Consider the following 25,972-nt stretch of genomic DNA (forward strand, 5'->3'; position numbering starts at 1 on the left):
GATCAAGTCAGCTCAGGGACGCGACGTCTCGCTTTGGCAGCCAAAAAGACTAACAACACAGGTCTCAATTACGAAAATCCACAGAGTAAGTTGGTGACAAAAGACGTCTGCGCGGCGGAGAGCCGGTGCGTAAATGGTGACTTTCCTCATAATCCACGTTCGAGCTGAGGCGTGAACTTGTTTGACATGTTTTAAGACGGCCCCTCTCTCTGATGAAGGAGGGACTCTATGCAAAGAACATACACAAGTTATCTGGTGCACCCAGGACCTCCCCAAAAGTTTTGGCATATAAAAGCCAAGCTAACTCATTTGTTTAGGCAGTAGGGAGTTTCTGCTAGGGTCTGGATTGGAGATACACACAGACCGGACCCTACCGTGTATGAGTGGTGTGTGAGGAGAAAAACAGGATCCCCCCTTTCTACAAAGAATCTACATGTCTAACATTTAGACATGTTCAGCTTTGTGGATATTCGGTTAGCGCTTTTGCTCAGCGCATCAGTGCTTTTGGCGAGAGGTCAAGGCGAGGATGATAGTAAGTATCACTTTCAAACATTGATTTGAGTTGATTTTGGGACTGTGGCACTCTCGAGATGAGGAAAGCCCGAAAGGATGCTGAACAGTTTGCTGGAACTGATCGTCCTCGGTGGGATACCTGACTCCAATGGGCAGAGGTGGTGAAAGTTGTTGCACTGTGAGGCGTTTTAAGTTTTTTTTCTTTTCTTTGGAGATCTGGAGGAGAATAGGAATTTATATACTGGATTTTTCCATATGGTTTGCTCCTTCACTGACGTGCAGATACATGCTCAGTGTGCGTCCTGTTGCATTGCAAACCTGGAGGGAGCAGCTGCATTATCTCTGATGCGCAATGGCAGGACATTGGGATCAAAGGGAGTTGAATCGCAAGCATACAGAGATTTATGAGAGGCAGTTAATTCAGTTAAACCAAATAATAGCCTATCTGCTTAGACTGGACTTGCACCCCAAGTGGTCTCAACCGTTTTAACCAAAAATGCGTTCATGGAGAGCAGCCAGAAATTTACTGGGTTTTAAAAACATTATGATGGGGAATATTTTAGTGTGTTAAACTTTTGCAATGATGCTCTGAAGGACAGTGATTCTGAATTAAAAGTTTCAAAAGGACTTGGTTTTCTGAAAAAAATGACAACGGAAAAATTGTTGAAGTCTGACGTCGACAATGGAAAGGGCTCGTCTAGACATCAATTAATCACCATCCTGTGTAGGGTGCGGGAGGCCTCCTTTTACGGGGCAATAGCGTCGCCTTGTGGCAGGTACCGGAGCTGTATATCCATCCTTCAAACCTTGTTCCTTTTACGTCTTCGGCCCAACCCGACACTCGCAAGCCCGAGATGTGAAGCCCACCGTGACTCCCCATTAATAGATTGTGATGAATGAAAACGTTTTACTTAGACATGAGCATGCATATTGTACAGAAATATTGATACCTTTTTTGTCCCTATCAGGACTGATATTAAACAGACCCAAGTTACTTATGGCTCTTGCAGACATACATACTTATATCAGACTGTTGCCAATAATGGTCACCAACCACCAGAGTTTTTAAAAGAATAGCTCACTGACAACCTTTTTGCTTGACTTGGTCACATTTTGCAGTTGCCCCAATTTTTATATAATTGCAACTGAACTGTGTCTGTGTTACTAAGCCAAGGGCTGGCCCAGGACTAAAGTCTGTGGTGACTATACTAGCTGCAACTAGATGGAACTGTTTAGTTACACCGAGACCTTTTTGTCAAGTTTTTGCTTTGTGGAGGTGAGATTTTCCAGTAGTTGTTCCTATTCAAATGTTTGTTTTGGACTGCAGTCACATACAACCCAAACTAATGCTAACACAGATTTAGTGTCAATTCAGATATTTCATATTGATAAAAGATTACAGGCTATAAACTGCATCTGCTTTTAAACCTAAGTTGCAAAAAAAGAAAAAAAAAGATTCAGATGCATTTTTGTTTTTAAATTGAGGCATTTAGGTTCAGCTGTGGATTTATCTGAAACCCTCACAGGCTCTTAAAGACTGTAGAAATGACAAAAAGACTGTTTCACGAGCTTCATCAACTTGGCAGCCATTCCAAATTTATTGTGCATCAAACTTTACATAAACAAGTTTATCATGAGTCCTCAGGGTGTATTTTCACATGGCAGCCCTGCCTGCGTACGCAAATGATAAGATTTATTAACTAAAAACATTAACTATACGGCCTTTGGCATCTTGACGAGCAGAAAATAAAACAGATGGTACATTATTTTTAGTGATCTAAGCAGTGGTCTCAGCCTGGTCACACCTATGAAAATGGCCCGGCTCTACTGCTGTATCCCCCATTGATGTTCATGAATAGTATTACTTTCTGTAAGCAGAAGTCCCATTTATTCTAATGTATTATAATACACACCAATAGTATGCAGCTGCAGAATAGATCAAACAAAGCTGTACATGCTTACTTGACACCTAAACTAATGGTGTAATTATTTAAAACCTAAATTCAAAGCACTAACAAGTCGGCATGTACACGATACCCTCACTCTCCTCTTATATGCCCTCAGTATAACCAAACTCATGATGATTTGATCTCCTTTCCAGGCACATATGGCAGCTGCAATTTAGACGGACAGTTGTACAACGACAAGGATGTATGGAAACCAGAGCCATGCCAAATGTGCGTGTGCGACAGTGGGAATGTCATTTGCGACGATGTGATGTGTGAGGACACATCCGACTGCGAAGATCCATACATCCCAGATGGAGAGTGCTGCCCTATCTGCCCCGACACCGATGGTATTCCCAACTAATTCAATGGTTTCATTAGCCTTATGGCGCCACCTAGTTTCCTCTCATCCACCTCTGACCATCCCTGGTTCTGTGGCCACAAATGGATGGGATGCCTTCAGCCCTATTGCCTGCCTGCCTGCCTGTTTGCTTGCTTGAGGATTTCTTTCAGAAAATAATCACTTTGGATTATATCCTTTCGGTTCATTTTCATGAGAATATAAATTCTTTTAACGAAGGATTATATTCCCTCTCTAGTGGAATTTGGCAATAAATGTGCAATTTCCCAACATGGCTGCCTGTGCGGCACCAATGCAGAGTTAAAACATGTCATATGTACCAAAAACATTTTAATCTTTTGATCTTTTTCACTATTTAATTATTTGGGAATAAGGCTCCATGTTGATTTTGATTCAGTGATCCTTTCACATATTGTATCTCCTGCTTGAATCTCCCTGCTGTAGATGGCGTTGGCTTGTAGCTTTATGCTAGCTTTACCTATCATATTTAAATTGTAGAATACTTTGAATGTAAAATAATTTGTGTTCAAGAGGTGTTGACATTTCCTTTTTTGTTGATTCTTTAGGAACCCCGTATCCAGAACCTGAGGTATTTTGCCCTTTTATCTCTGATTCATGTGGAAAACAATATTAAAAGCCCAAACTATAAAATTAATCTACAGGCTTGAATTATAGGGGAATAGTCTTGGCTTTACATTGTGGGGAAACATGGCAGCATAGCTTAATTTAGTATTTCTATCTATCTCTAGATACCAAAGGGACCCACTGGGCCTGATGGAGACCAGGTAGGTTCCACTTTACTTTTTACATTATTGACACAATGTAATGGACATTTCTTAAATGCCATCTGTAATTCAATTTTGAAGTTGTATGTGTAAGGATAAGCAGAGATTTTAGATATTCAAAACACCTCCACATTTTATGAGATTCTTAAAAATGATTGCTTTCTGTCAGAGACAAATAATATGAGTTAGTCAAAGCAATGGCTCATCAGTGTGTCTCCTTGTTGTGTGGCTTCCATAGGAAATATTACTGCCTCATGCAGCCTTTGAATTTCAGCACAAATCACACAGATTAGCATCTTTGCTGCTTCACATTTGGTTTCTTCCTGATTGTTTTTAGGATATTTAAACATGATAGTCTTTTCTTTATTGTGCGTGTCAGCAGTTAGTGATTAAAACTGTAATAAATACACAGCAACACTGCATATTTGGAGAGAGAAACGCTTGAAAGTGACACGCATGGTGATGAAGCTGCTGTGACGTCACAGATGTCATTTGGTAAATAGGTCAAAAGGTCAACAAAAGTTCAAAAGTCCCAAAGTCAAAAAGTAAAGTGCTATCAAATTATGACAAGAAGCTCATTCCATCATTTAAAAAAGAGATAACTACTCGTTTTACAGAACACTTTGCACTTTCTGTATGTTATTCAACTTAATGAAGTTATTAAAGTTGTTGTTTAATGGAAAGTAAATAGAAACTGACATAATTGAAATATTAATGATGAGTATTGTTAACTGACAGTGTCTGGATGATATTTTCCTCAGGGTCCTCCCGGTGCTCCTGGCAATGATGGGATGCCTGGACAGCCTGGCCTCCCTGGTCCTCCTGGCCCCCCTGGCCCCCCTGGCCTTGGCGGAGTAAGTACTACCACACCAAGGCATCTATATAGTCACATGACTCACATATGCATAAAAGAGAGTTGTCTTAGAAACTTAAAATTCCCTCTTAACACTGTGATCCAGAATGGATTCTCTCTGTAGTTCTTTACCTGACACAGACATGAGGAAGAAGCTCAGGACACGGGACTTAAATAAGAAATTTCCTCCATGTGTGTTTCAGCACTGTTAGTGCAGACAGGTCCCCTCTACTCAGGTTTAGGTTCCCATCAGACCAGCTTGGTTTAGAGACCTTAACCGACTTGTAAGAGCAGTGAACATCATAATGTCAAAGTTGAAACCAATTCATTCATGATGAGAAGTTTTAATTATTCTCCTGGAACAGAGGGATTTATACAGCTGATGGCAACATTACAATATCATTGTGAAGGGGAAAAAAGGCACAGGTTTGCTGTTTTTGTGTTGGGGTGGGACTTTTATGTGTTGTTTAGCTAAAGCTCAGCGACTAATTTCTCATCTTCTCCCCTCACAGAACTTCTCTCCTCAAATGAGCTACGTTGACTCATCAAAATCCAGTGGCCCACCAATGCCTGGCCCAATTGTATGAAGGCTTTTCTTTCTTTCTCTTGAAATACAGCCATTTGCAAAATATTTAAAAGATTTGAAGAAAACTTTATGGCTTTTTTCTCACCTTCATCAATAGGGTCCTTCAGGTCCCCGTGGTCCTCCTGGACCCCCTGGCTACAATGTAAGTATCCCCTTATCAACTACATAACAGCTCAGTTATCCCTTAAATCTTTTCTCCTGCATCAGGTATCTAAAAAAGATGCCTTAAAGAGGACTTTGTGTTAATCTGTTTCTCTTGTTGTCCATTAGGGTCCTGCAGGTAACCCTGGACCCCCAGGAGAGCCTGGTGAGCCTGGAGCCTCTGTAAGTATACATGAACTATAATCTCGGTTTATCTTTAATATAAGCTAGAAGGGAAATCCTCAACCTTATAGACATTAAAGCACAGCTCTTCAACTTAAAAGGCTGATGTAAACATCATAAGATGCTATTTAAAACTGGATAGATACCTCTGTGCTCCACTTCCTGTTTTAATAGTTTACCCACTAACACACATTTGCATGCACACATTTTTTTCTTCTCACTCTTTCTTCTTTGCCCACAGTAGTACCCTGAATATTCAGATATCAATTTTGGTACCAATCAGGTTATCTGTTGCTGTTTTTAGGGTCCCATGGGTTCTCGTGGTCCTTCTGGTCCCCCTGGAAAGAATGGTGATGATGTAAGTAATTTATTGTGGATTTTATTAATTTTCTATGTGTTTGACGAGGTCAAACTTTCATCCATTAACTAAAACTTGACCTTCTTACATGTATTAGATGTCAACTCATCATTATGTTTCATTCTTATGTCCTGCTTAAGTAACATTTTATGTCTTAAATCTTATTGCCTGGCTTCTTTTTAGTTTATACACAGTCCAAATGAAACATACTGCTGTCAGTGATTGTTGATGTTAATTGTTTTCTCTGTGTTTCAAAAGGGTGAGCCTGGCAAACCTGGACGCCCTGGTGAGCGTGGAGCTGCTGGCCCTCAGGTGAGTAATTCATATTGAGAGCAAAGATCAGGAAGTGCCAGATAAAATAAATCCTATTTATGTAAGGGCTGATATACACGAGGCCGCACAAAGCGATTTTGATTATCTTTCAAAGATGTTCCCCATTTTTAGATGCTCTAGTTTTGATCTCCAGTCCCTCCCCATCTGCATGACGTATTTGCAGGTTTTCAAAACACATGTTGAAAAATGTTGTCTATTTTTTCTCATGCAGGGTGCTCGTGGATTCCCCGGAACTGCTGGACTCCCCGGCATCAAGGGACACAGAGTGAGTTTTAGTGATTGTTTTTCGTTGCTCTGACATTATTAAAGTTGATGTGATCCAAATGATGCTCACTGATCTTGCCTGCAGGGTTTCAGTGGTCTAGATGGAGCCAAGGGAGACGCTGGACCTGCTGGCCCCAAGGTAAGATGGCAGGATGAGTTATTGCTCAGGAAAGAGTCTCATCATTAGATTTTGATTCAGCTCAGCTATTCCAGAGCTAATCCTTTCCTTTTCTTCTCTCTGTTTTTGTCTGCAGGGAGAGCCTGGTGCCTCTGGTGAGAACGGTGTCCCTGGTGCTATGGTACGTTTAGTCCCATGCCAGTTGGGCTGTTGATGTATACACCACTCTAAGAAAAAAAATACATTTCCTGTTTCATTAATATAGATCGGCTATAACTGTCCATCTGATTTGCATAAACACAAAAAAAGTTTATTTAGAATATCCCTTCAAGCTAACATTGTTCTCCTTTCTTTGTCTCTTCCAGGGTGCTCGTGGTCTTCCTGGCGAGAGAGGCCGCCCTGGACCTCCAGGCCCATCTGTAAGTACTGACGTCCCTCTCTTTGTAATTTCATCCACTGAAACCACTGTAACTGCTGGTGGAAAGGATGCACAAAAACTAGACTCTTATTCTTTATATTTATAATATTATATCACTTATTGACGTTTAGAGCTCCACGTGTTTGATGTAATTTCCCCGTCCTCTTCTGCAGGGTGCTCGTGGTAATGATGGCAACACTGGTCCTGCTGGTCCTCCTGTAAGTACTTCAAACTATTAAATCAGCACAAACTACTATAGTAAGAGAATCAATTCACTGTTGTTTTCAATGAAACTGATGTTATGGTGTAAATTAAATGTTTAAGTGTCAGCTTTCCATATTTTTCTGATAATATTATCTGTCTTTATATTTAGGGACCTACTGGACCTGCTGGTCCCCCTGGATTCCCTGGTGGTGCTGGTGCTAAGGTAAACCAACCCATACTCTTGACATTTATTGTCAAAATGGGCAGTTGGGTTGTTCTAGATCCAGTTTAGGTGCTGCACCTCTGCTGTGCCTTCCTGTCTTATGTCTACTTTAAAAAAGGAGTTGCTTTTATATAATCAGGGACAACATTGGAAGGACATTATTTTAACGTATTAGCCATACTGCTAACATTCAATCTCATAATCTCTTATTTGTAGAAAAACTCTTTTTTAATCTGTGCAGATGAAGCCATGTTCTGGGAGGTTTTAGAATTTGCAGGATAAGCACCGATGAGATTTCTACAAGTTCTGTAAATGAATTAGCCATTACGGACCATGCTATGAAACTAATTGGCATGATACTGTACAGTCCAGATTAACTCTCAAGCCACCAGATGGCATCAGTAGACCTCTGATGGCACCTTTCTTCTGCTGCCTCCCCCTCCCTGATGCCTTGAGTGTATTGTTTTCCACTCTTAACCCTTTGGGACCTACTGATCTGCATGTTTGAGACACTTCGAAACACCTGGCTCAAATTTATGGGCCATTAATGAGCTTCTGCAAACCTTGACTGCAAGCTGTTAAGGTGGCCAGTTCATTTGAAAGAGGTACATTTGAGCAGGGAAGCATCTTAAAAATGAAGATCATCACAACTGGGAAACACTGCTTAAGTGAATCTATTTTAATGCCTGCAGTCACACAGGTCTGTTATTTTTGGGATCCAGAGGAGACGAGAAAAGGCTGACATCATTCCGTAGCTGTTGACAGAACAATTAAAATCCACACTTTTTAAAGCAATTTTAGGTCGTTACCAGGACTATTTATCCTGTTTACACTTAGAATGTATTTTGTAAAGAAACTTATGTAGTTTTGTAGATTTTTAACCCTTCTTTTAATTAATTCATGCATACTTTATAAGCTATCATTCTGGCTTACAAAGCTTGAGTTTTTGATTTGTCACCTCACTCACATGATATTAAAAATGCAGACTTTCAGAGCTATAATTGATATTGCTCCACAGGGTGAGACTGGTCCTCAGGGAGGCCGTGGATCTGAGGGACCTCAGGGAGCCCGTGGTGAGCCTGGTAACCCAGGACCTGCTGGGGCTGCTGGATCTGCTGTGAGTAGATTCTAATCTTATCATATTATTACATGTTTTTCATACATTTTAGAGAGGATAAAGTTTTTTAAAAATTGCTTTGTTACTCTTCTGGCAGGGTGCTCCTGGATCTGATGGCTCCGCTGGTGCTAAGGGTGCTACTGTAAGTATCCTTCACATAGATCATGTTTACCACACTTGGATCCTGCACAGGAATTGTTCTTACACCTCAGCTCTCTTTCACCTAGGGTGCTGCTGGTATTGCTGGTGCTCCTGGTTTCCCTGGTTCTCGTGGTCCTGCTGGAGCTCAGGGAGCTATTGGTGCTCCTGGTCCCAAGGGTAACAGCGTGAGTGGGCAACTTATTGTGTGAATTTTGAGTTTTGGTGTCAAGTTTGACAGTGTTATAGAGATTCAGGATCACCTGACAGCCTTAATAGAATATGCCTGGATCTTCCAACAGGGTGACCATGGCCCCACTGGTCCTAAGGGAGAGCCTGGTGCCAAGGGTGAACCTGTAAGTCTCACATTACATTGTTTATATTTTTCTATTCATTCATCACTTTTTGGAATATAAGGAAATAAGATGGTTGCTTTCCTTTCTTTTATAGGGCCCTGCTGGAATTCAGGGACTTCCTGGCCCCTCTGGTGAGGAGGGAAAGAGAGGAGCACGTGGAGAGCCCGGTGGTGCTGGAGCCCGTGGACCCCCTGGCGAGCGTGTATGTTATTGTCCTTCTTCTTTTACTTCAGCTTCATCAGATTTCTCTCAGTTACTTGTGCTGTCATTATACGTGCTTGTGATATAGCAAAAGGTATACCATAATTTCTTATGTTTTAAGAGTTCTACGTCAAAACCATCTAAAGCGTGTTTTTACAAATTTGCTTTTTGTTTGCTGCATGTTAAATTCCCAGGGGGATTCACCCCTGAATTCTGAGGTATTCAGCTGTAAATCCAGTTAGTGACATGGCTGTTGCCTCTGTTTTTAGGGTGGACCTGGTGCTCGTGGTTTCCCTGGTGCTGATGGACCTGCTGGTGGAAAGGTGAGTTGGTTGATCTGTCCAACGATTCCTCAGTCAGATCAGGATCACATTTGAAAAACATTGGTTCCAGCTCATCAGCTGCTGTACCACATTCAAACCTGTCAGATGGTCATTTTGTTCTTCTTAAAGTCAACCACTGAAGAGCAACAGAAAGTCATAACTGCAGCTCTCAGATATATGAACTAGCAAGCGTTTAAGTTGTGAACTTCCTCCGCTATCATAGCTTGTGGAGATTTATCACAACTCTTTTTCACTTGTGTTTCAGGGTGCCCCTGGTGAGCGTGGTGCCCCCGGAGCAATGGGAGCTCAAGGAGCCACCGGTGAGTCTGGAAGCTCTGGTGCTCCTGGCGCTCCCGGATCCAAGGTGAATTCTAGCAGCTGCAACATTTCTTAAGAAAGAAACAGAGCAAAAAAAACTGAAAACAGAACATGTTGGCAGTGTTCTTTGAGTGACTCTTAAATATGACATTTTCCCTTTAGGGTGTGACTGGTAGCCCTGGAAGCCCTGGCCCTGATGGCAAAGCTGGACCTGCTGTAAGTTCTGAGTTTCTGATTGGACTTGATATGGCAAATAACAGGAGCTGGAATGAGTTAACTAAAACTTGACACATTTTCATTATTTTATGTCCTCTCTTGTCTGCCTATAATCTTTAGGGTGCTCCTGGACAAGATGGTCGTGGTGGAGCTCCTGGCCCTGCTGGAGCCAGAGGACAGCCCGGTGTTATGGGTTTCCCAGGACCCAAGGGAGTTGGTGTGAGTTAACAGAAATTCTTCTCTCATTTCCTTTATGAATTTAAAAATATGCCTCCTGAAAGATCATGAATGGGGACATTATACAAATCAAATTACATTTAGTCTTGTAAACAAGAGCATTCTATAAGAAAATATGCTGATTATGGAACAAAATGCCTTCTGCAGTGGATGTAAGAGTGGACTTCTGTCTATTTAACAGGGTGAAGCTGGTAAGCCTGGTGAGAGAGGTCCCGCTGGTGCTGTTGGCTCTGTTGTAAGTACTGCAATCATTTTAAACTATACACAAAAGGTTTTATTGCATTTATTGCTGTGATATATCAACATTAAAGACAAAAAAAAGGACCAAAAACCTTTTGATAATATATCAAATATTGTTTGTGTTCTCAGGGTGCTCCTGGCAAAGATGGTGATGTTGGTGCTCCTGGACCTTCTGGCCCTGGTGTATGTATCTCACCTCATTTATCTAAAATAACCAATGTTTTCATGGGTATTATCGATCGTCAGAGGGGATTAGTTTTATATTTCATTGGGCGACTTGATTGAGAATGAAAATTGATCATATTTAACAAAATGTGCTCTGGAGTTTCTCATTGTTTTCTTCTCTTGTCTCTGCTCAGGGACCTGCTGGAGAGAAGGGAGAGCAAGGACCTGCTGGTGCTCCCGGATTCCAGGTGAGTTTTAGAGTATGCCGACAGTCGTAAAGCTGTCAATAATTCTGTAACATATTTCTATGTTGTGGCACAACTCTGCTTGTTAAATTTACCACCTTTCGTCTATGTACAGGGTCTCCCTGGACCCCAAGGTGCTACTGGTGAGACTGGCAAGCCTGGTGAGCAGGTATGATTCACAAGAAATTGTTAACACACAAATCTCTTTGTATTATATCCTACATTTACTAGTCTCTAAATTAGGTTTGAATGTTCAGTGTAAAATGTAGTTCAGAATTCAGATATTGCAGACACAGACAGATTTAGAGCAAAAGACAACTGATGCGGACATAAGAATAATCTTCTTCCTTCTTTATTCAGGGTGCTCCTGGTGAGACTGGACCCGCTGGCGCAACTGGACCCAGAGTGAGTATCTCCTGTGTTTTTCAGAACCATGTGATACACCCTGCTCCTCCAATCACTTGAGAAAATGATGCGTTCCTTCTTTCCTTCAGGGTGACAGAGGCTTCCCTGGTGAGCGTGGTGGTAATGGCGTTTCTGGTCCAACTGGACCACGCGGTGCTCCCGGCCCTGCTGGTAACGATGGACCTAAGGTATGTTTGAAAAAAGACGAGGAACTTCTGAAAGGCTGAGGCCGCAGTTGAGATGGGTTTTTATTGAATATCAAACTCAACATATCGGTCCAGTCTTTGAAATGACACAGAACTGTTTTCTGATGTCAACAAATACCATTAATAGAATTTACCACTGCACATGTGTTACCCATTCCAAAAAGAGCCCAATTTCTTGTAAAATGGGAAAAAGGGAATAAAGGTCAGGAAAATAAAATAATATGCAATTTGTTCCTTTAAAGTAATAAATATGCACACAAAAATCCATGATGTAGCTTGAAGAAATGAAAATGTGGTCAGAATAAATTCTGAACCAAAAAGGAGCAAATTTATCAAAGAAAATTAGATCAGTTGCAGTGAATTGCTAAATTTTCTTTTCACTGATGTTCATCATCTGCATCCACGCTTCTCATTCTGTGCTTGTTTGTGTTTAAAAGATAAGTTTACTGCCTTTCACACTGACTTTTATGAAAATGTTCTTAATGAACGTTACCACACAAGAGCTTTACGTTTAAACCATCCAGTCTGTAGCACTGAGCCTTATGTTTGTTTATGAGGCTAATAAGGCCTTTCAAACCATGATGAAACTTTAAAACTCTCAACAAACAAGACAAACAATCCCTCATTTAACTTCCCACTATGGCTGTAGATAAGAAAGCAAATAAATAACTATAATGATACAGAATATAAATTTGAGCAGCATAAAAACCAGCTAGTGAAAAAAGTGGCACATTGACCAGTAGTAAGAATGAGGCTGGACGTTATCTCTTCATCTTCAGCATCTTTAAGCAGAACTTACACTCATTCTCGTGTTGGTAATAAACTCAGCTACTGATAAAGAAACTCATTTAAAAAGCACACAGTAAGTGGTAATCAGCTGCCACAGCTGAGCTTGTATCTGTACGTTTTACAGCTGCAGTTTTGAGGTCTGCAGCTGCTCAGCTTGTTTTAGATTTAGTTCACCTCAATTACATGGTCACTCTTTTATTGTTAGAATGTCAAGTTTAACTATTGACAATGTGCAAGCACATCTGTCAGTTGTTTCTCCTGAACTTGGGTTCCTGTGTGTAAATATGCTGCCCCACATATCTGGGTGAAAGTTACTTATGTGTGACAAGCATTATATACAGTGAAACAAGCTTTATAATCTTTATAATTTTGTTTAGGTTACATTTTTTTTCTACATTTACTCTCCTTTATCATAAAGGATATACTAGCACATACTCAGATTTCCAGTATCACACCCCATATGCACATTGTTATTATGGTAAAGTTTAAATAGGCTTTTTTTGGTGCTTTTATGTGGCACCTTGAGACACACTTGGACTCTTCTACGTGTGGAGGGGACGATGATTGAAACCGCAGTTAGCTACACTACTTGAGCCTCACTTTCCCCAGGGGATCCCATCAGCTCATAATAATGTGAATATTTTGTGTCTTTTGTGTGTGTGCTCAGGGAGAGGCTGGTGCAGCTGGTGCCCCTGGTGGTGTGGGATCCCCCGGTATGCAGGGTATGCCTGGCGAGCGAGGAGCTGCCGGTCTCCCCGGTGGTAAGGGCGAGAGAGTAAGTATAACAACAGAACAACTCAGTAAGGAGCCATTTGGAAGTTCTCCTAATAGAGAACTTTAAAGCAGCAACATGTTTAAGTTCTTGTAGTTTACAAAGAATGGCTGGACTGTTTACAACACCATTATAAGTGACTTTTTACAACATTTCTCTCTGTTTAGGGTGATGCTGGTCTTAAGGGAGTTGATGGTGCCGGTGGCAAAGATGGCGTGCGCGGTATGACAGGTGCTATTGGAGTCCCTGGACCTCCTGGTGCTCAGGGTGAGAAGGTGAGTTTCAAGAACATATTTGCTTTAACCCACAGCTATCATCCATCCAGGTTCAAGATTTAGTTGAACCTCTCAACTGTATGCTGCTAATTTTACTGCATTTCTTATTTACACGTATCGTGAAATAGCTAATATTTTTTCTTTTCTTTTAAATTGTCTTTGGCCAATAATGTGATTTTTTTTAGATGATTGAAAATTAACAAGCAAATGTGTGCAAATGTTACATATTCTAAATATAATAATGTAGTGTCTTGATATGGACTCCAGCATCATTAAAACAGTGCTTTACTGGATAACTGGACCTTGGCTTAAAGCATTTCTTTAATGCTTCAATTACACTTAGGTAATGTGTGAGGCTGATTTATCGGTTGATAAGGTTATTGTGATGAACAACCAGCTTGTCTGCTGACCTTCAGTTCTTCTCCACTTCTGGTTTTAGGGTGAGGGCGGTCCCTCTGGAGTCGCTGGACCCACTGGTCCTCGTGGTTCCCCTGTAAGTCCCTCCACAAATTCCACAAAGAGCTGACTAAAGCTCTGAAAACTAAATGAAAATCTAGTGAGCTGTTCCATGCAAATACTGGCAGATGATGCCATATGCAGAATGTCAGTATGTGTTGTAATGGCCTTATTTATTACTCTAACAGGGTGAGCGTGGAGAGACTGGACCTTCTGGACCTGCTGGATTTGCTGGACCTCCTGTGAGTGACCTTTAACACTGTGTAAACATGCTGACCTAAGATCAGAGCTTGGACAAGAAATATTCATTAATGTTTCCTCATGTACTCTTACTTCAGGGTGCTGATGGTCAGCCTGGTGCCAAGGGAGAGTCTGGTGACTCTGGACCCAAGGGAGATGCTGGTGCTCCTGGACCCGCTGGAGCTGTTGGAGCTGGTGGTCCTCAGGTGGGTTAGCCTAACATGTAACATAAATAACCTTTGATAGGCTGTATTGTGTAGCATAATCATGGAAAAACAGAATCACAGCTGGTTTAAGAAGGAAAGTGTATGATTTTTATACAGTAAATACATGAATAATTGATTTTGTTTCGTCATCGATCGCAGAGAGTTTTAACATTGAGTCTTTGTAAATGGAAATCCTTTGACAGGATGATATTTACCTGAAGTTTCTTTTTTTTTCAATTGTTTCTGTCAACAGGGACCTGCTGGCCCTCCTGGACCTAAAGGTGCTCGCGGTGGTGCTGGACCCCCTGTAAGTATTCATTAGAAATCTGAGATTTTCTAGCATGAGATGACACACTTAAAACATGGTCATATCAGATGAAATATCATCTTTCAGACTCGTGGGGAAAAAAAAATCCAACTTTCAAAATACACATTGTGTTAGCTAGATGTTATTTACTTGACGTTTGTTTAGATATAGCCTATGCAATCATAACATTAGAGATTTTTAATTTCTACCTTTCTGGAGTTGTTTTCCATAAGAATACATATATAATTTAGCAAATTGAAATTTCAAATTTAGCACTTACATAACCAAACTTTCCAGTTTTATTCCAGTTTTTACAGGTTTAATTTATACATTAATCATACTCATACATGATTTATGCCCCAAAACATTGCTGAAGTCGAGTTTTTTTCCTTTAAAATGTTTTTTAAAATTTATTGTGATTAATAACACCAAATTTTAACCTGGCTATATCCAGTGGTCACATTGATGGCTACTTTTTTCATTACCTTCAAGTGACATTACTTCATGTAGATTTTAAAATATACTATGTCAGAATACTTAAATAATATAAGAAATTAACTCCTTTTTGTCATTACATTTGTGTGTATTTGTGTGTAGGGTCCTACTGGTTTCCCTGGACCTGCAGGCAGAGTTGGACCCCCTGGCCCTTCTGTGAGTTCCATCATGAACACATAATCATCTGAAATGTACTCTTTGAGGTGACAGCTGTGATCACCAATGGACAATCTTGTCCTCAGAGATCTTTGGCTTATCATGACTTCTAAATGTCTTTAGGGAGCTTCCGGACCACCTGGACCTGTCGGACCCGTTGGAAAAGATGGTCCAAGGGGAGCTCGTGGTGAGACTGGCCCAGCTGGTCGCCCTGGTGAGGCTGGTGCTGTTGGAGCTCCAGGACCTGGTGGAGAGAGGGGATCCCCTGGTGCTGATGGACCTCCTGTGAGTGCTTTATGTCCTTTTGGAAGCCAAAAAAAGTATTCCAGGTCTTTATCTGAAATCGTGCGCTCACTAAATGACTGCTGTGTACTTTTGTGACAGGGCCCTGCTGGTATCTCTGGACCTCAAGGTATTTCTGGACCCCGTGGTATTGTAGGTCTCCCTGGACAGCGTGGAGAGCGTGGTTTCTCTGGTCTGCCTGGACCAGCTGTGAGTATTCTTTGAGTCCATTCTGCATGTGATATGGCTAAATTGTTAGTACACGTGTTTTTTTATTCCTTCTCTGAGCATTCATCTGCAGACAGAGAACTGACCTCCACTGTTTTTCCTCAGGGTGAGCCTGGAAAGCAGGGACCCCCTGGAGCTGTTGGTGAGCGAGGACTCCCTGGACCTGCTGGACCCCCTGGACTGTCTGGTGCTCCTGGAGAGGCTGGTCGTGAGGTATGAAGCTTTGATTGGCTGTATATCTTTCTTCTTTACTTTTTTACACTGACACACTGTAGTTCACACATCAGTGCTAACTGGCAAACATTGGTAACTGGTCATCGTCATTGCTATTCCACAGGGATCCACTGGTCACGATGGTGCTACTGGCCGTGATGGAGCTTCTGGCCCCAAGGTAATCCTGTTCTACTGGTCTAATCTTATTGTCATTAGGACCCAAATTATTGTATTATTGTCTTACTGGAAATGTGCTCTCATAGGGAGACCGTGGCGAGAGTGGCATGGCTGGACCCCCTGGACCTCCTGGTGTTCCTGGAGCCCCCGGTGCTGTTGGCCCCTCTGGCAAGACTGGTGATCGTGGAGAGTCTGTAAGTACCCATTGCTACTTTTTCTGATTACTTTGGAGGAAGAAACAGATCTGTGCATCTTGTGTGTATTTTAACCAAATTCTCACATCCTCCCTGTCCTTTAGGGTCCCGCTGGTCCTGCCGGTCCTGCTGGCCCTGCTGGTGCCCGTGGTGCTGCTGTATGTTCTTTATTGCATTGTATGAATCAATAATTTATACACAAGTTTTTAAGAATTTCCTTATATCTCAACACGTGGTGGTATCTTTGTGTTTATTCAGGGCCCCGCTGGTGGTAAGGGAGACAGAGGAGAGGCTGGTGAGGCTGGAGACAGAGGCCACAAGGGACACAGAGGATTGACTGGCATGCATGGTCCACCTGGACCTGCTGTGAGTAACTGCTTCCAATTTCAAACTTTGGAAGGCATCAAACTTTTGTTCCTTGACTAAACTATTTGGTGTATCCATCACTTTACTCATGGCTGACTATGCACTTCCATAAAATTGCTGTTCAGCTGGGACAATCAAAACTTTCTTGACTTTGTGGAAGGAAAATTTCAGACATTATTCTTTTAACATGTGAATAATATTGTATCTGTAATCTCTGCACCTTCACTTGCTTCTAGGGATCTGCTGGAGAGAGAGGACCTGCTGGTGCCTCTGGACCTGCTGGACCACGTGTAAGTAAATTGTTTTTCTACATTAAGTTATATCACATAGTTATTTAAACACACACATAGGTACTCAACATTTCTACAAATGAAGAGTTTGTAGTTTTCCTTCGACTCTCTCCATTGCGTCCAGATGAAAAGCTTAAATTCAGTTGCCTTGTAATAACACAAGAAGACAGAAAAATAAACTAATAAAATCATTGCACTCGACTAGCATGACTTTACATCCCTTCCACCGATTGGGCCAGGCACAAACCAGGCTTCGGGTTGGCAGTTGTTATATGCCAGTTTATAACATTTGCCAGATGTGACCCAAATGTTATAAACTGGCTTTCACATGGGTTATGGCAAGTGTTCTGTGGGCTAGACTTGGACCATAGACGCAAAGAAAATTAGCCGTATCTGTTAGAAATGTGGCTGGGTTTAAGCACCCACACTTACCCTAAGTCAACCCCACAGCCTTGGATTATTTTTAAGATTGGGGAAAAAAAAAGAGTCAACAGAGTGTGGCTCAATCCACTAAAATATTGCACCATTCTTACTCTCAACCAGTAGAACCATTTGAGCTGATGTTTCTCACCAGTGATCATTTGCTTTGGTTTACAGGGACCCTCTGGAAGCAACGGCTCTCCTGGTAAGGATGGCATGAACGGTATGCCTGGACCCATCGGACCCCCTGGACCTCGCGGTCGCAATGGAGAGATGGGACCTGCTGTAAGTTTCTCAACTATCTTTATTTTGCTCACCATCCGCCTCTTCGTGTGTGTAAGTGGTTTGTAAAATCCTGGTGTTTAAAAACAGGGTGCTGCTGGACCTCCTGGACCCCCTGGACCTCCTGGACCTCCTGGCAGTGCAATTGAGTTTATCAGCCAGCCTTTCCAGGAGAAGGCCCCCGATCCCATGCGTGGTGGGTACCGTGCAGATGATCCCAACATGATGCGCGATCGCGATAACGAGGTTGACACCACCCTCAAGACCCTCAGCCAGAGGGTTGAGAAGATCCGCAGCCCTGATGGTACTCAGAAGAGCCCCGCACGTATGTGCCGTGACCTGAGGATGTGCCACCCCGAGTGGAAGAGCGGTAAGTGCTGATCAATGCTGTTACAGAGAAAGCTGAACATAAATATGAGCTCAAGTTGAATTTCTTTTATGTCCCACATTATAGGCATGTACTGGGTTGATCCTAACCAGGGATCTTCCCTTGATGCCATCAAGGTCCACTGCAACATGGAGACTGGAGAGACTTGCATCTACCCCAGCGAGTCCAGCATCCCCATGAAGAACTGGTACCTCAGCAAGAACATCAGAGAGAAGAAGCACGTCTGGTTCAGCGAGTCCATGACTGGTGGATTCCAGGTGAGAAGGCATTCCAAAAAGCAACAGACTGTATTCAGACTGTACAATCAAACCAATGACACCATTCATGCTTTCCTTCCCTCCATCTTGCAGTTCCAGTATGGCAGCAGTGAAGCTGATCCTGAGGATGTCAGCATCCAGATTGCCTTCATGCGCCTGATGTCCAACCAGGCCTCTCAGAACATCACATACCACTGCAAGAACAGCGTTGCCTACATGGATTCTGCCACCGGAAACCTGAAGAAGGCCCTGCTTCTCCAGGGCTCCAATGACGTCGAGGTCAGAGCCGAGGGCAACAGCCGCTTCACATACAGCGTCAGTGAGGATGGCTGCACGGTGAGTTTTCTTTCCGTTTGTCATAGTTTGTGTTTACAGACTTGCATTTAAAGACATGTACATTTTTTCTTACTCTGGGGCAGTTTTTAATGCATTCTCCTTTGTGTTTCTCTCCACAGTCACACACTGGCACATGGGGCAAGACAGTCATTGACTACAAGACATCAAAAACATCCCGCCTGCCCATCATTGACATTGCTCCTATGGATGTTGGTGCACCTGATCAGGAATTTGGCGTCGAAGTTGGCCCCGTTTGCTTCTTGTAAAAATGAAAGAAACATGGACATGACGTTGTTGTTTTTTTTTCTAGCGGTCATCTCTAAATCCTTTTTTCTATGCAATCAAAACTCATTCGGCTGCCATTGGTCCACATGCTTTAAAACCACTCTGCTGAAGACGGTGTTTGTGTTTTTCCAATCATGAGAAGTTTTTGGGACTGCTACTTCAACTGACACCAACCACGAGGACACTTTAAAAAGAATCTTTTGTTTCCACTGGCAACAAGAAAATAATATATACTTGTGTAAAATTTCCCCATGGAAATTGAGAAAAAAAAGGTTGACACACACAATGAAACACAGGTGACTTTTGCCATTTTCTACCACTGCAGAAGGACATTGAAAACAACAAATGATATGTACCATTTTTCTGGTGTTAAATAAATTGTAAAAAGTGTGAAGCGTCTCCTTGATCTCAAATCATGAAAGAAAAAACACCTGAACGTTGGTAAAAATTAAGCAAAAAGCAACAAAAGAGCAATATGTAGATGGCTACCTCATAACAAGAAGTACCCCCCGATTTTTCTTAAATGAAAAGTGTATAGAATATTGACAACAAGTCTTTGGGGGAAATTTAAACATTTAATGGTGCTATTACCACTTCAATGAGGTCCAGTTATTGGTATTTGATGGTGAAATTCTCACTATCATACTGTAATTATTGCCACTAATGCCTGCAGAACTTTGGTGCTACTAAATTGAGTCATTGTCTTGTTGTCGATGTAGTGCAATTTTTTCTTCTTAAGTGTTGGTTTGATAACAGAGACCCTCTGAAAAGGTCATCATTGCAGATGTAATACATGCAATCATGTGTTTGTAGATAAAAGCAAGAGACTTCTGGTTCAATAACATTGCCCTGCCCATGTGTACAGTGTACATCCTTCTGTCTGTTTGCCCCTGTGGAAAACTCCTCTTCATTATAAACAAAAAAAACAGCACACATCTCCCACCCTGTTGTTTATGTTGTTTGTTGATGTCTTTTTCGCGAAGGGTTTCTTAAAAAAAAATTGAAGCAGACCCACTTTCATGGTTTAAAAGAGAGATTCTGTACTTATTTTGTACATGTATAATAAATCAAGATGTTTTTAATTATTTTGGGTGCTGAAATAAAGCATGTGAAGTGGTCTACTCAGTGCCAGAGTTTTCACTGTTCTGTTTGGCAACTGTTGTGAAACTGAGATTTAGGAATTCAGAAAATATAAGCTATGAGTCATATTTTTACAAAGAAAGGCCTTTGGCGAAAAGATAGATGAACACTTATGTGTATATGTTTGGAAAACAACTGTTCCACAACAGTTGCGCTGAATACAGATTTGTTAAGCAGCAGTGAAAACAAGGCCAATATTCCAGCCTGACTTTTAGTTTCATTGTCTAGCCACACAAGATTAACTCAGCAGTCTCCCAGTTGAGTCCCTTTAGAAATCAGACCAAAAACATGACGTGTAGCTCTTATAGCTGTCACACGTCGAAAATAAGCAACTGGATTTGCATGAGAAGACAGTTCATCCTCCAATCTTTAAAGATGTATCTCCGTAAAATTATTAAGGCACAGAAGTGACTCCTTGTGGATATCAAGTGCAACAACAGCTGCTTCCAAGAAGTCACTACTGATGAAGTGAATTCTTCATATTTTAGAGTCGACTTTACGGCAGCAATCAAAAATGCAGAGTATTGGAAATGAAAACTGTTCCCCTTATTAAGAAGCACCACAATTCCAAATTCATGTGATTAAAAATATGATTAATTACATAAAGTTAATGAATAACACAGACTTTCTGGACTGAGCAGATTTGACAAAAGCAAACCTTTGCTTTAGTGTCTCTAACAGGGAGACTTATAAAACACGCTCAAACAACTGGGACACTCTAGAAGTGAAGGTGTTAATTAGCTTCTGTGAAAAGGCTATCCAGGTCTGACTTAATAGTTCATCATCCACACAAAGTAATTTTTCTCCTTTTTATTTAGCAAAAACAGGGTTGTGCTGTAAGATATGCATTTAGTTCGGACAGTTGTACACTGTAAGGGCATTAAGGGAGGATCTTTTTACAACTAGTATGAAAATGAGGAACGTTTCTAGAAAGCTGCCTCAGTTTTCATAAATGTGAATGATTACAACTTTAAGCCTCAAACTAAACACAACACAGTGTTGCATGACGATTAATAGTAAAGGAAGTTTAAAGGGCAAATGACAAACTGCAAACAAACAATTTGATAAACCACACACAATCAATTTATTCCTGTGGAACTAAAAGAAGCAGAAAATATAACATCCCACTGCAAATATAGAAACAGGCACAGCTGCAATATGAATAGACTCATCAAAGAGATTCCATCCGTCGTTGTAGTCACTTTCTGTAAATATAGACAATATCAGGAGGATTGGGGTAATTTATAATATTGACTAGAGTGATAGCAATGTCGTAGTTTACCTGGGCAGCGTGTCACTGTAGGGATCACTATAAAGAAGAAAGAAAAAAAAGATATGGTATGTATTGGTAAGGTATGTATTTTCCAGAAGTCACATGAAAAAAGATAAAATCAGAAACATTAAAAAAGACACAGAATTCAACAGTTTATTTGGTAGTTTTCATCAAAACTTGAATAAACATAAAATGAATCCTACTGTCAGATATATTATTAGAGGAGGAACAGTAATAGATCCAACCTTGAAAGTATTTACCCTATCAAATAAATTGAAAATCATATATGGATATTTCTTCTTCCAAAGTTTTTAAACAACTTTTATAAGTTTCTTTAAAATTAGTGGTAGAATATATTAACTTTAGTTTTTTAAAATTGTGACAGGCGTTTTCTGAGATTAACACAGTTGTTAATTGATTGCTGAGTAATCCAGAGATGTGAATATTAAGTCATATATATATACATATACATATAAACTGCTTGTTCATATTAATTAAAACACACTTTCAATAATATTATTTTGACAGTATAATTGACAGTATTATTGAATTACTTAGGATTAAATAATATAAGATGACATATGATATGAAAAAAATGAATCACAAAGGATTCAGTGCAGGGCTGTTACTGTACATTCAGGAAGTCTTACATTAGTTCCAGATTGTGAACCTGACAGACTGGCAACTGTATACAGCCAACAGTACAAAAGTTAAAAATAAGAGGTTAATGCGCTTACTGCTGGGCCATAATGAGAGGGATGCTGTCAGACTGCAGCGGTGAAGCCCTCCCCCCCGTTCGGCTGTTGAACATGGGCAGAGTTGACAGAGGTGGAGAGACGCCCCGGTTTCCAGCCATGCTCCTCAGCTCATCGGTGTTCCCGTGAACAGTGTGGTGGTGGTACATTTGAATTCTGCCATACACAGAGCATCACGCTTAAGTTTATAAAGTCATGACAGAAAATCAGACAGATAATGACAGACAGTGAATAAATGACCTCGTTTACATAAGCGGTGTACTGTACGTGCCACACCATACTTTTGATGCATCATATTTCTGAAAAATGCAAATAGTTTCACCCGTTTTACACCACAAATTATTTTGATAAATTATGTCACTAGCTTATTTTCAGACCAAGTGTTCGTAACAAAAGAGACATTATCAGTAAAAGTTATAGAGATTATGCTATTGTTGAATTTCTAAACTTGTTATCCCTGAAACAAAATGATTTTGTATGCATTTCCTGGATTTTGCAAAAAGGATTTTCTGTTGTTTTAGTTCCTCTTCCTCATTACTCTACTGACAGACTCTCTTAATTATATTGTGATCAACTTTTGCATGATTTAAAACTAACAAACATAATGCAAAATCTGTTTTAAAACTATCAGTAGCAGTATTAACAGCATTATATATACATATATATCTGACCATTTGATAATATGATGAACACAAATGATAGCGTTAATTTCTTATTTCAAGTAAATATAAGCTATCTATACTAAAAATCAATAGTACTCTGATAGAGTTTGGTAGAAAGTGGATCAGATCATAGATATGTTTCTAAATACACTGAAAATAATGTATTTCTACTTGTATAATTCACATAACAAATGAATGGGAGTTGTACTTAGATACACTCTATCACTGATTATGTTAAATCTGGTGACAGCATTAGTTAAAAAATAGTGAACACCGCAGTTTACTTACTGGTTTGTTCTTGCATTCCTTTTCGCACTAAAAAAATAAAAATAAAACAGGTTAACATCAGAAATGACTTATAAGAATCAAAAGCCTTCATACCAACTGGCCTGTTTCTGACAGCTCTGTTGTGGATCATTTTTTCATTTAGGAGATTCAAAATAGATACATACACTCCCTCTCGCCTGCCAAACATGATGTAGGCCAGCAGCAGACACAGGATGATGGCGAGGACCAGGGGCACAATCACTGTCACTATGTAGTCTGGGAAGTACTCTCTGCTCGGGGGAGATTCTGGAGGGTTGAAGTCACCTCCAGACTCCAAAATCCCAGAGCCCATTGTGGGAGCAGGTGGCTCCGGCTCCGCCTTGGTCAAGTCAAACTGCAAGGAGAGACAGCAGAGACAATGACAGAGTTTGACAATCAGAGTTTGAACAGATGGCCTGATTTTTCTTAGTGTCAATTTAAATAAACAGTTTGCCATCTGAAATACACTTACAGCTAATGCTTACTTAAAAAATACTTTGATCATCTGTTCATTATTATTTGAAGTCTTTTTTTAAATAAATTCTCATAAACTCAAATAGAGTCTGTAATACATATAGGAAGTACAGGCCAATACAACACCAAAAGAAAGTAAAACATCAGCGTCTTCACATAGCTTGCTGTAACCTAGAAACCAAAAAATCAAAGCTATTAAAATAACAAACTTAGTTTATGAAAATACAAAACGGAGAAAAAGCAAAGTGACAAGAATATCTGTAGAAAGAATTAGTTGCTGAAGGATCAAGATTTTTATCTTTTCAGGTCTCACCAGCTCCGTCTTGCACCAGGTGATGCAGTTACTGGGAATGCTGCAGAAGTTGCATCCTCCAGGTACCTTAACTCTGGCTCCTGCTGTGCACTGCCTTTGGTGCTCCGATGTCAGAACCCTTTGGAGACACTTTGAGAAATACCTCTCGGACCCCACCTTCACATACACGCTGACACAAATCAGATTTTAATAAACACTAATAGACACTTACTTCCCTGCAAACTTTAGAACAAATGACTCTGTTTACCCTTCAAAGTGTCCTGCAATGGGGAGGGGAACTCTGCCTCCACGGTCGAGGGCATTCGTAATATTGACAATTTCCAAGGCCTCTGTGTTCCACAACTTCTGCAAATCCTGTTTTATCTCATTCTGAACAGAAGAGGGCAGCACCTTTTCAATCTCCCGCAGCTTGATGAAGAACTCAGCTTGATAGGGCAGCACCTTCTCTGTGGGTGACATCAGTATATCTGACATATCATTTCTCCACTTCTTCTTCTTTAATTTGATATTACCATTACTATACAGTGCAAAAACGACTTACCTGGAATCACTCTGATTACGAGAGTATGTCTGAATGTGTCGTAGCTTTGTTTGTTGATTACATTGATCTACAACAGAAAGACAGCTGGTTTATCACCATCAAATTTGCATTTATATCCACTATATAATATTCCGTTATAGTTTCTGATGCTCAGGGCATTCAACAAGATATTTGGCTTTTGGTGAGGAGTAACTCCTCGTCTACCTTTGCTTTAATTATTTATTTCCTACATTTCCATGGATGCCTTAACTCCCAGGGGTCTGTTATGTTTCAACATTGGCTTTTCATAAAAACATTTGAAAACAGTTGAAACATCATTTATCTATTACAATCTTTGCAGCATTTCTATGTAATATTATTTATATTCTATATTTTGAGCAATACTTCCAAATATTAGCAGATGTTTATGAGCTTTGGGTGTCAGCTGTTCAAGAAATAACCAAAGTAAGGTATGTTTGTTCTGAAATTGGCAATAATATACTTTTTGTGTTATTTCTATTTGGTCATTTTTTATGTAAAGGAAAATAGGACATAGTTTGTTATAAAGGAGATAGTTTCAGAGAGAAGATTTGGCTTTAATCTTTGGTTTCACTCAAAATGTAAAATGTTCACCACCTATAATAACATTCAGTTTGATTGAATCTAAAGTGATGCTTCAGAAATTAAACTTTAAACTTTTCATGAGCATTTTACTCGCTGAATCTTTAGTGCTGGATCAAAACAGCTCTAGTGATCTGATATCACATTCACCACATTTACCTCCCACAGTGTTTCTGATACTTGCATATTTTTCAGATTTGTCTCCCCTGCAGCTGTGCTGGAATGTCATCTATGTTTGACCCACAAAATAAACCCAGCGATTCAGTGTGCAGCATACAGAGGGTAGGAAAGCGTTTTCAGCTTGTGTCATTGTTGGTATGAGTAAAAACCTCAAACCTCAATTATGCTTTTTCCTGGTGAAGTTGGTGTGCCATAAAGGAAGCCGTTATCGAAAGGGTGTCGTTGGGTGAAGCGCAGCCACTCTGGGAGGTCTGGGAAATTCTGCATGTTGCACTTAAAAATGATGGGGACATCATACCAGCGCCCAGCTGTATACCATACAAAACACAAGTAGAGAAGTGGATTTCGGATTTTTTTTATCTTTATCCGATCATGTTTTGGGGGGAAATATTAATTAAACCTTACTGTAAAGTCTTGGTGAAGATTCAAAGTCATTCCGGAAAGTCTCTCTCATTAGCTCATGAGTAAATAACCTCCCCACAGGAATGATTATCTCTGCATTGGCCCCAAACAGGCTGACAGCAAAGACTGTGTGGAAGTGTAGAACAAAAAGCAAGGAATTGACCTGAAATGTAAAACTGTTTCACAAGTCCTTGAAAAACTGACATCAGAGTTTGACAACACACAGCCCTTCATATTGAAATCTTGTCTATTCGAACCACAGATCTTCTAATACGATATCATGGATGCACATTTGGTCTAAATATCCCAGGCCTGAAACTAAAAGAGAAAGGCCGACTAGCGTTTTCAAATCTAATGAAGCTTAATAATTTCAGGGATAAACTTGCCTGTTAAAAAGAAGTGCCAGCTCCTGCAGCCTGCCATCTTGTTTTGGCCTTTGATTGACAGAGCCAAGTGGGG

General features: G+C 40.6%; 2 protein-coding genes across 2 annotated transcripts; one reads left to right on the top strand and one right to left on the bottom strand.

Annotated features, from left to right (window-relative positions):
* Positions 1-303: 303 nt before the first annotated feature.
* On the top strand, positions 304-19,992 carry col1a1b (collagen, type I, alpha 1b). Its single transcript, XM_072373329.1, has 51 exons — positions 304-532; positions 2,615-2,809; positions 3,387-3,409; positions 3,570-3,605; positions 4,367-4,459; positions 4,971-5,039; positions 5,142-5,186; positions 5,315-5,368; positions 5,673-5,726; positions 5,985-6,038; positions 6,271-6,324; positions 6,409-6,462; positions 6,578-6,622; positions 6,807-6,860; positions 7,033-7,077; positions 7,233-7,286; positions 8,305-8,403; positions 8,501-8,545; positions 8,631-8,729; positions 8,844-8,897; positions 8,992-9,099; positions 9,368-9,421; positions 9,687-9,785; positions 9,902-9,955; positions 10,076-10,174; positions 10,374-10,427; positions 10,562-10,615; positions 10,792-10,845; positions 10,958-11,011; positions 11,203-11,247; positions 11,337-11,435; positions 12,910-13,017; positions 13,182-13,289; positions 13,729-13,782; positions 13,934-13,987; positions 14,084-14,191; positions 14,445-14,498; positions 15,096-15,149; positions 15,273-15,434; positions 15,534-15,641; positions 15,765-15,872; positions 15,997-16,050; positions 16,136-16,243; positions 16,348-16,401; positions 16,502-16,609; positions 16,846-16,899; positions 17,497-17,604; positions 17,692-17,971; positions 18,056-18,246; positions 18,340-18,582; positions 18,702-19,992. Exons 1-51 carry the CDS (start codon positions 451-453, stop codon positions 18,846-18,848), a joined length of 4,347 nt encoding a protein of 1,448 aa, XP_072229430.1. The 5' UTR covers positions 304-450; the 3' UTR covers positions 18,849-19,992.
* Positions 19,993-21,067: 1,075 nt separating this feature from the next.
* Positions 21,068-25,642, bottom strand: sgca (sarcoglycan, alpha). Its single transcript, XM_072373115.1, has 10 exons — positions 25,517-25,642; positions 25,268-25,419; positions 24,332-24,398; positions 24,038-24,236; positions 23,791-23,959; positions 23,150-23,358; positions 22,986-23,012; positions 22,018-22,191; positions 21,290-21,316; positions 21,068-21,212 (listed from the first exon to the last, which is right to left on the bottom strand). Exons 1-10 carry the CDS (start codon positions 25,563-25,565, stop codon positions 21,206-21,208), a joined length of 1,080 nt encoding a protein of 359 aa, XP_072229216.1. The 5' UTR covers positions 25,566-25,642; the 3' UTR covers positions 21,068-21,205.
* Between the last annotated feature and the right edge of the window lie 330 nt (positions 25,643-25,972).

Source organism: Leuresthes tenuis, unplaced genomic scaffold (assembly GCF_036924035.1).
Source record: "Leuresthes tenuis unplaced genomic scaffold, fLeuTen1.0.hap1 SCAF_20, whole genome shotgun sequence".
NCBI classification, from domain to species: domain Eukaryota; kingdom Metazoa; phylum Chordata; class Actinopteri; order Atheriniformes; family Atherinopsidae; genus Leuresthes; species Leuresthes tenuis.

Coding starts and splice junctions, on each gene's coding strand:
- col1a1b (XM_072373329.1), top strand. CDS start 451: ATGTTCAGCTTTGTGGATATTCGGTTAGCGCTTTTGCTCAGCGCATCA. Junction 533..2,614: donor AGGTCAAGGCGAGGATGATA/GTAAGTATCACT, acceptor TCTCCTTTCCAG/GCACATATGGCAGCTGCAAT. Junction 7,287..8,304: donor CTGGTGGTGCTGGTGCTAAG/GTAAACCAACCC, acceptor ATTGCTCCACAG/GGTGAGACTGGTCCTCAGGG.
- sgca (XM_072373115.1), bottom strand. CDS start 25,565: ATGAGAGAGACTTTCCGGAATGACTTTGAATCTTCACCAAGACTTTAC. Junction 23,960..24,037: donor ATTGCAGGACACTTTGAAGG/GTAAACAGAGTC, acceptor GATTTGTGTCAG/CGTGTATGTGAAGGTGGGGT. Junction 23,359..23,790: donor CCTGGTGCAAGACGGAGCTG/GTGAGACCTGAA, acceptor CTCTCCTTGCAG/TTTGACTTGACCAAGGCGGA.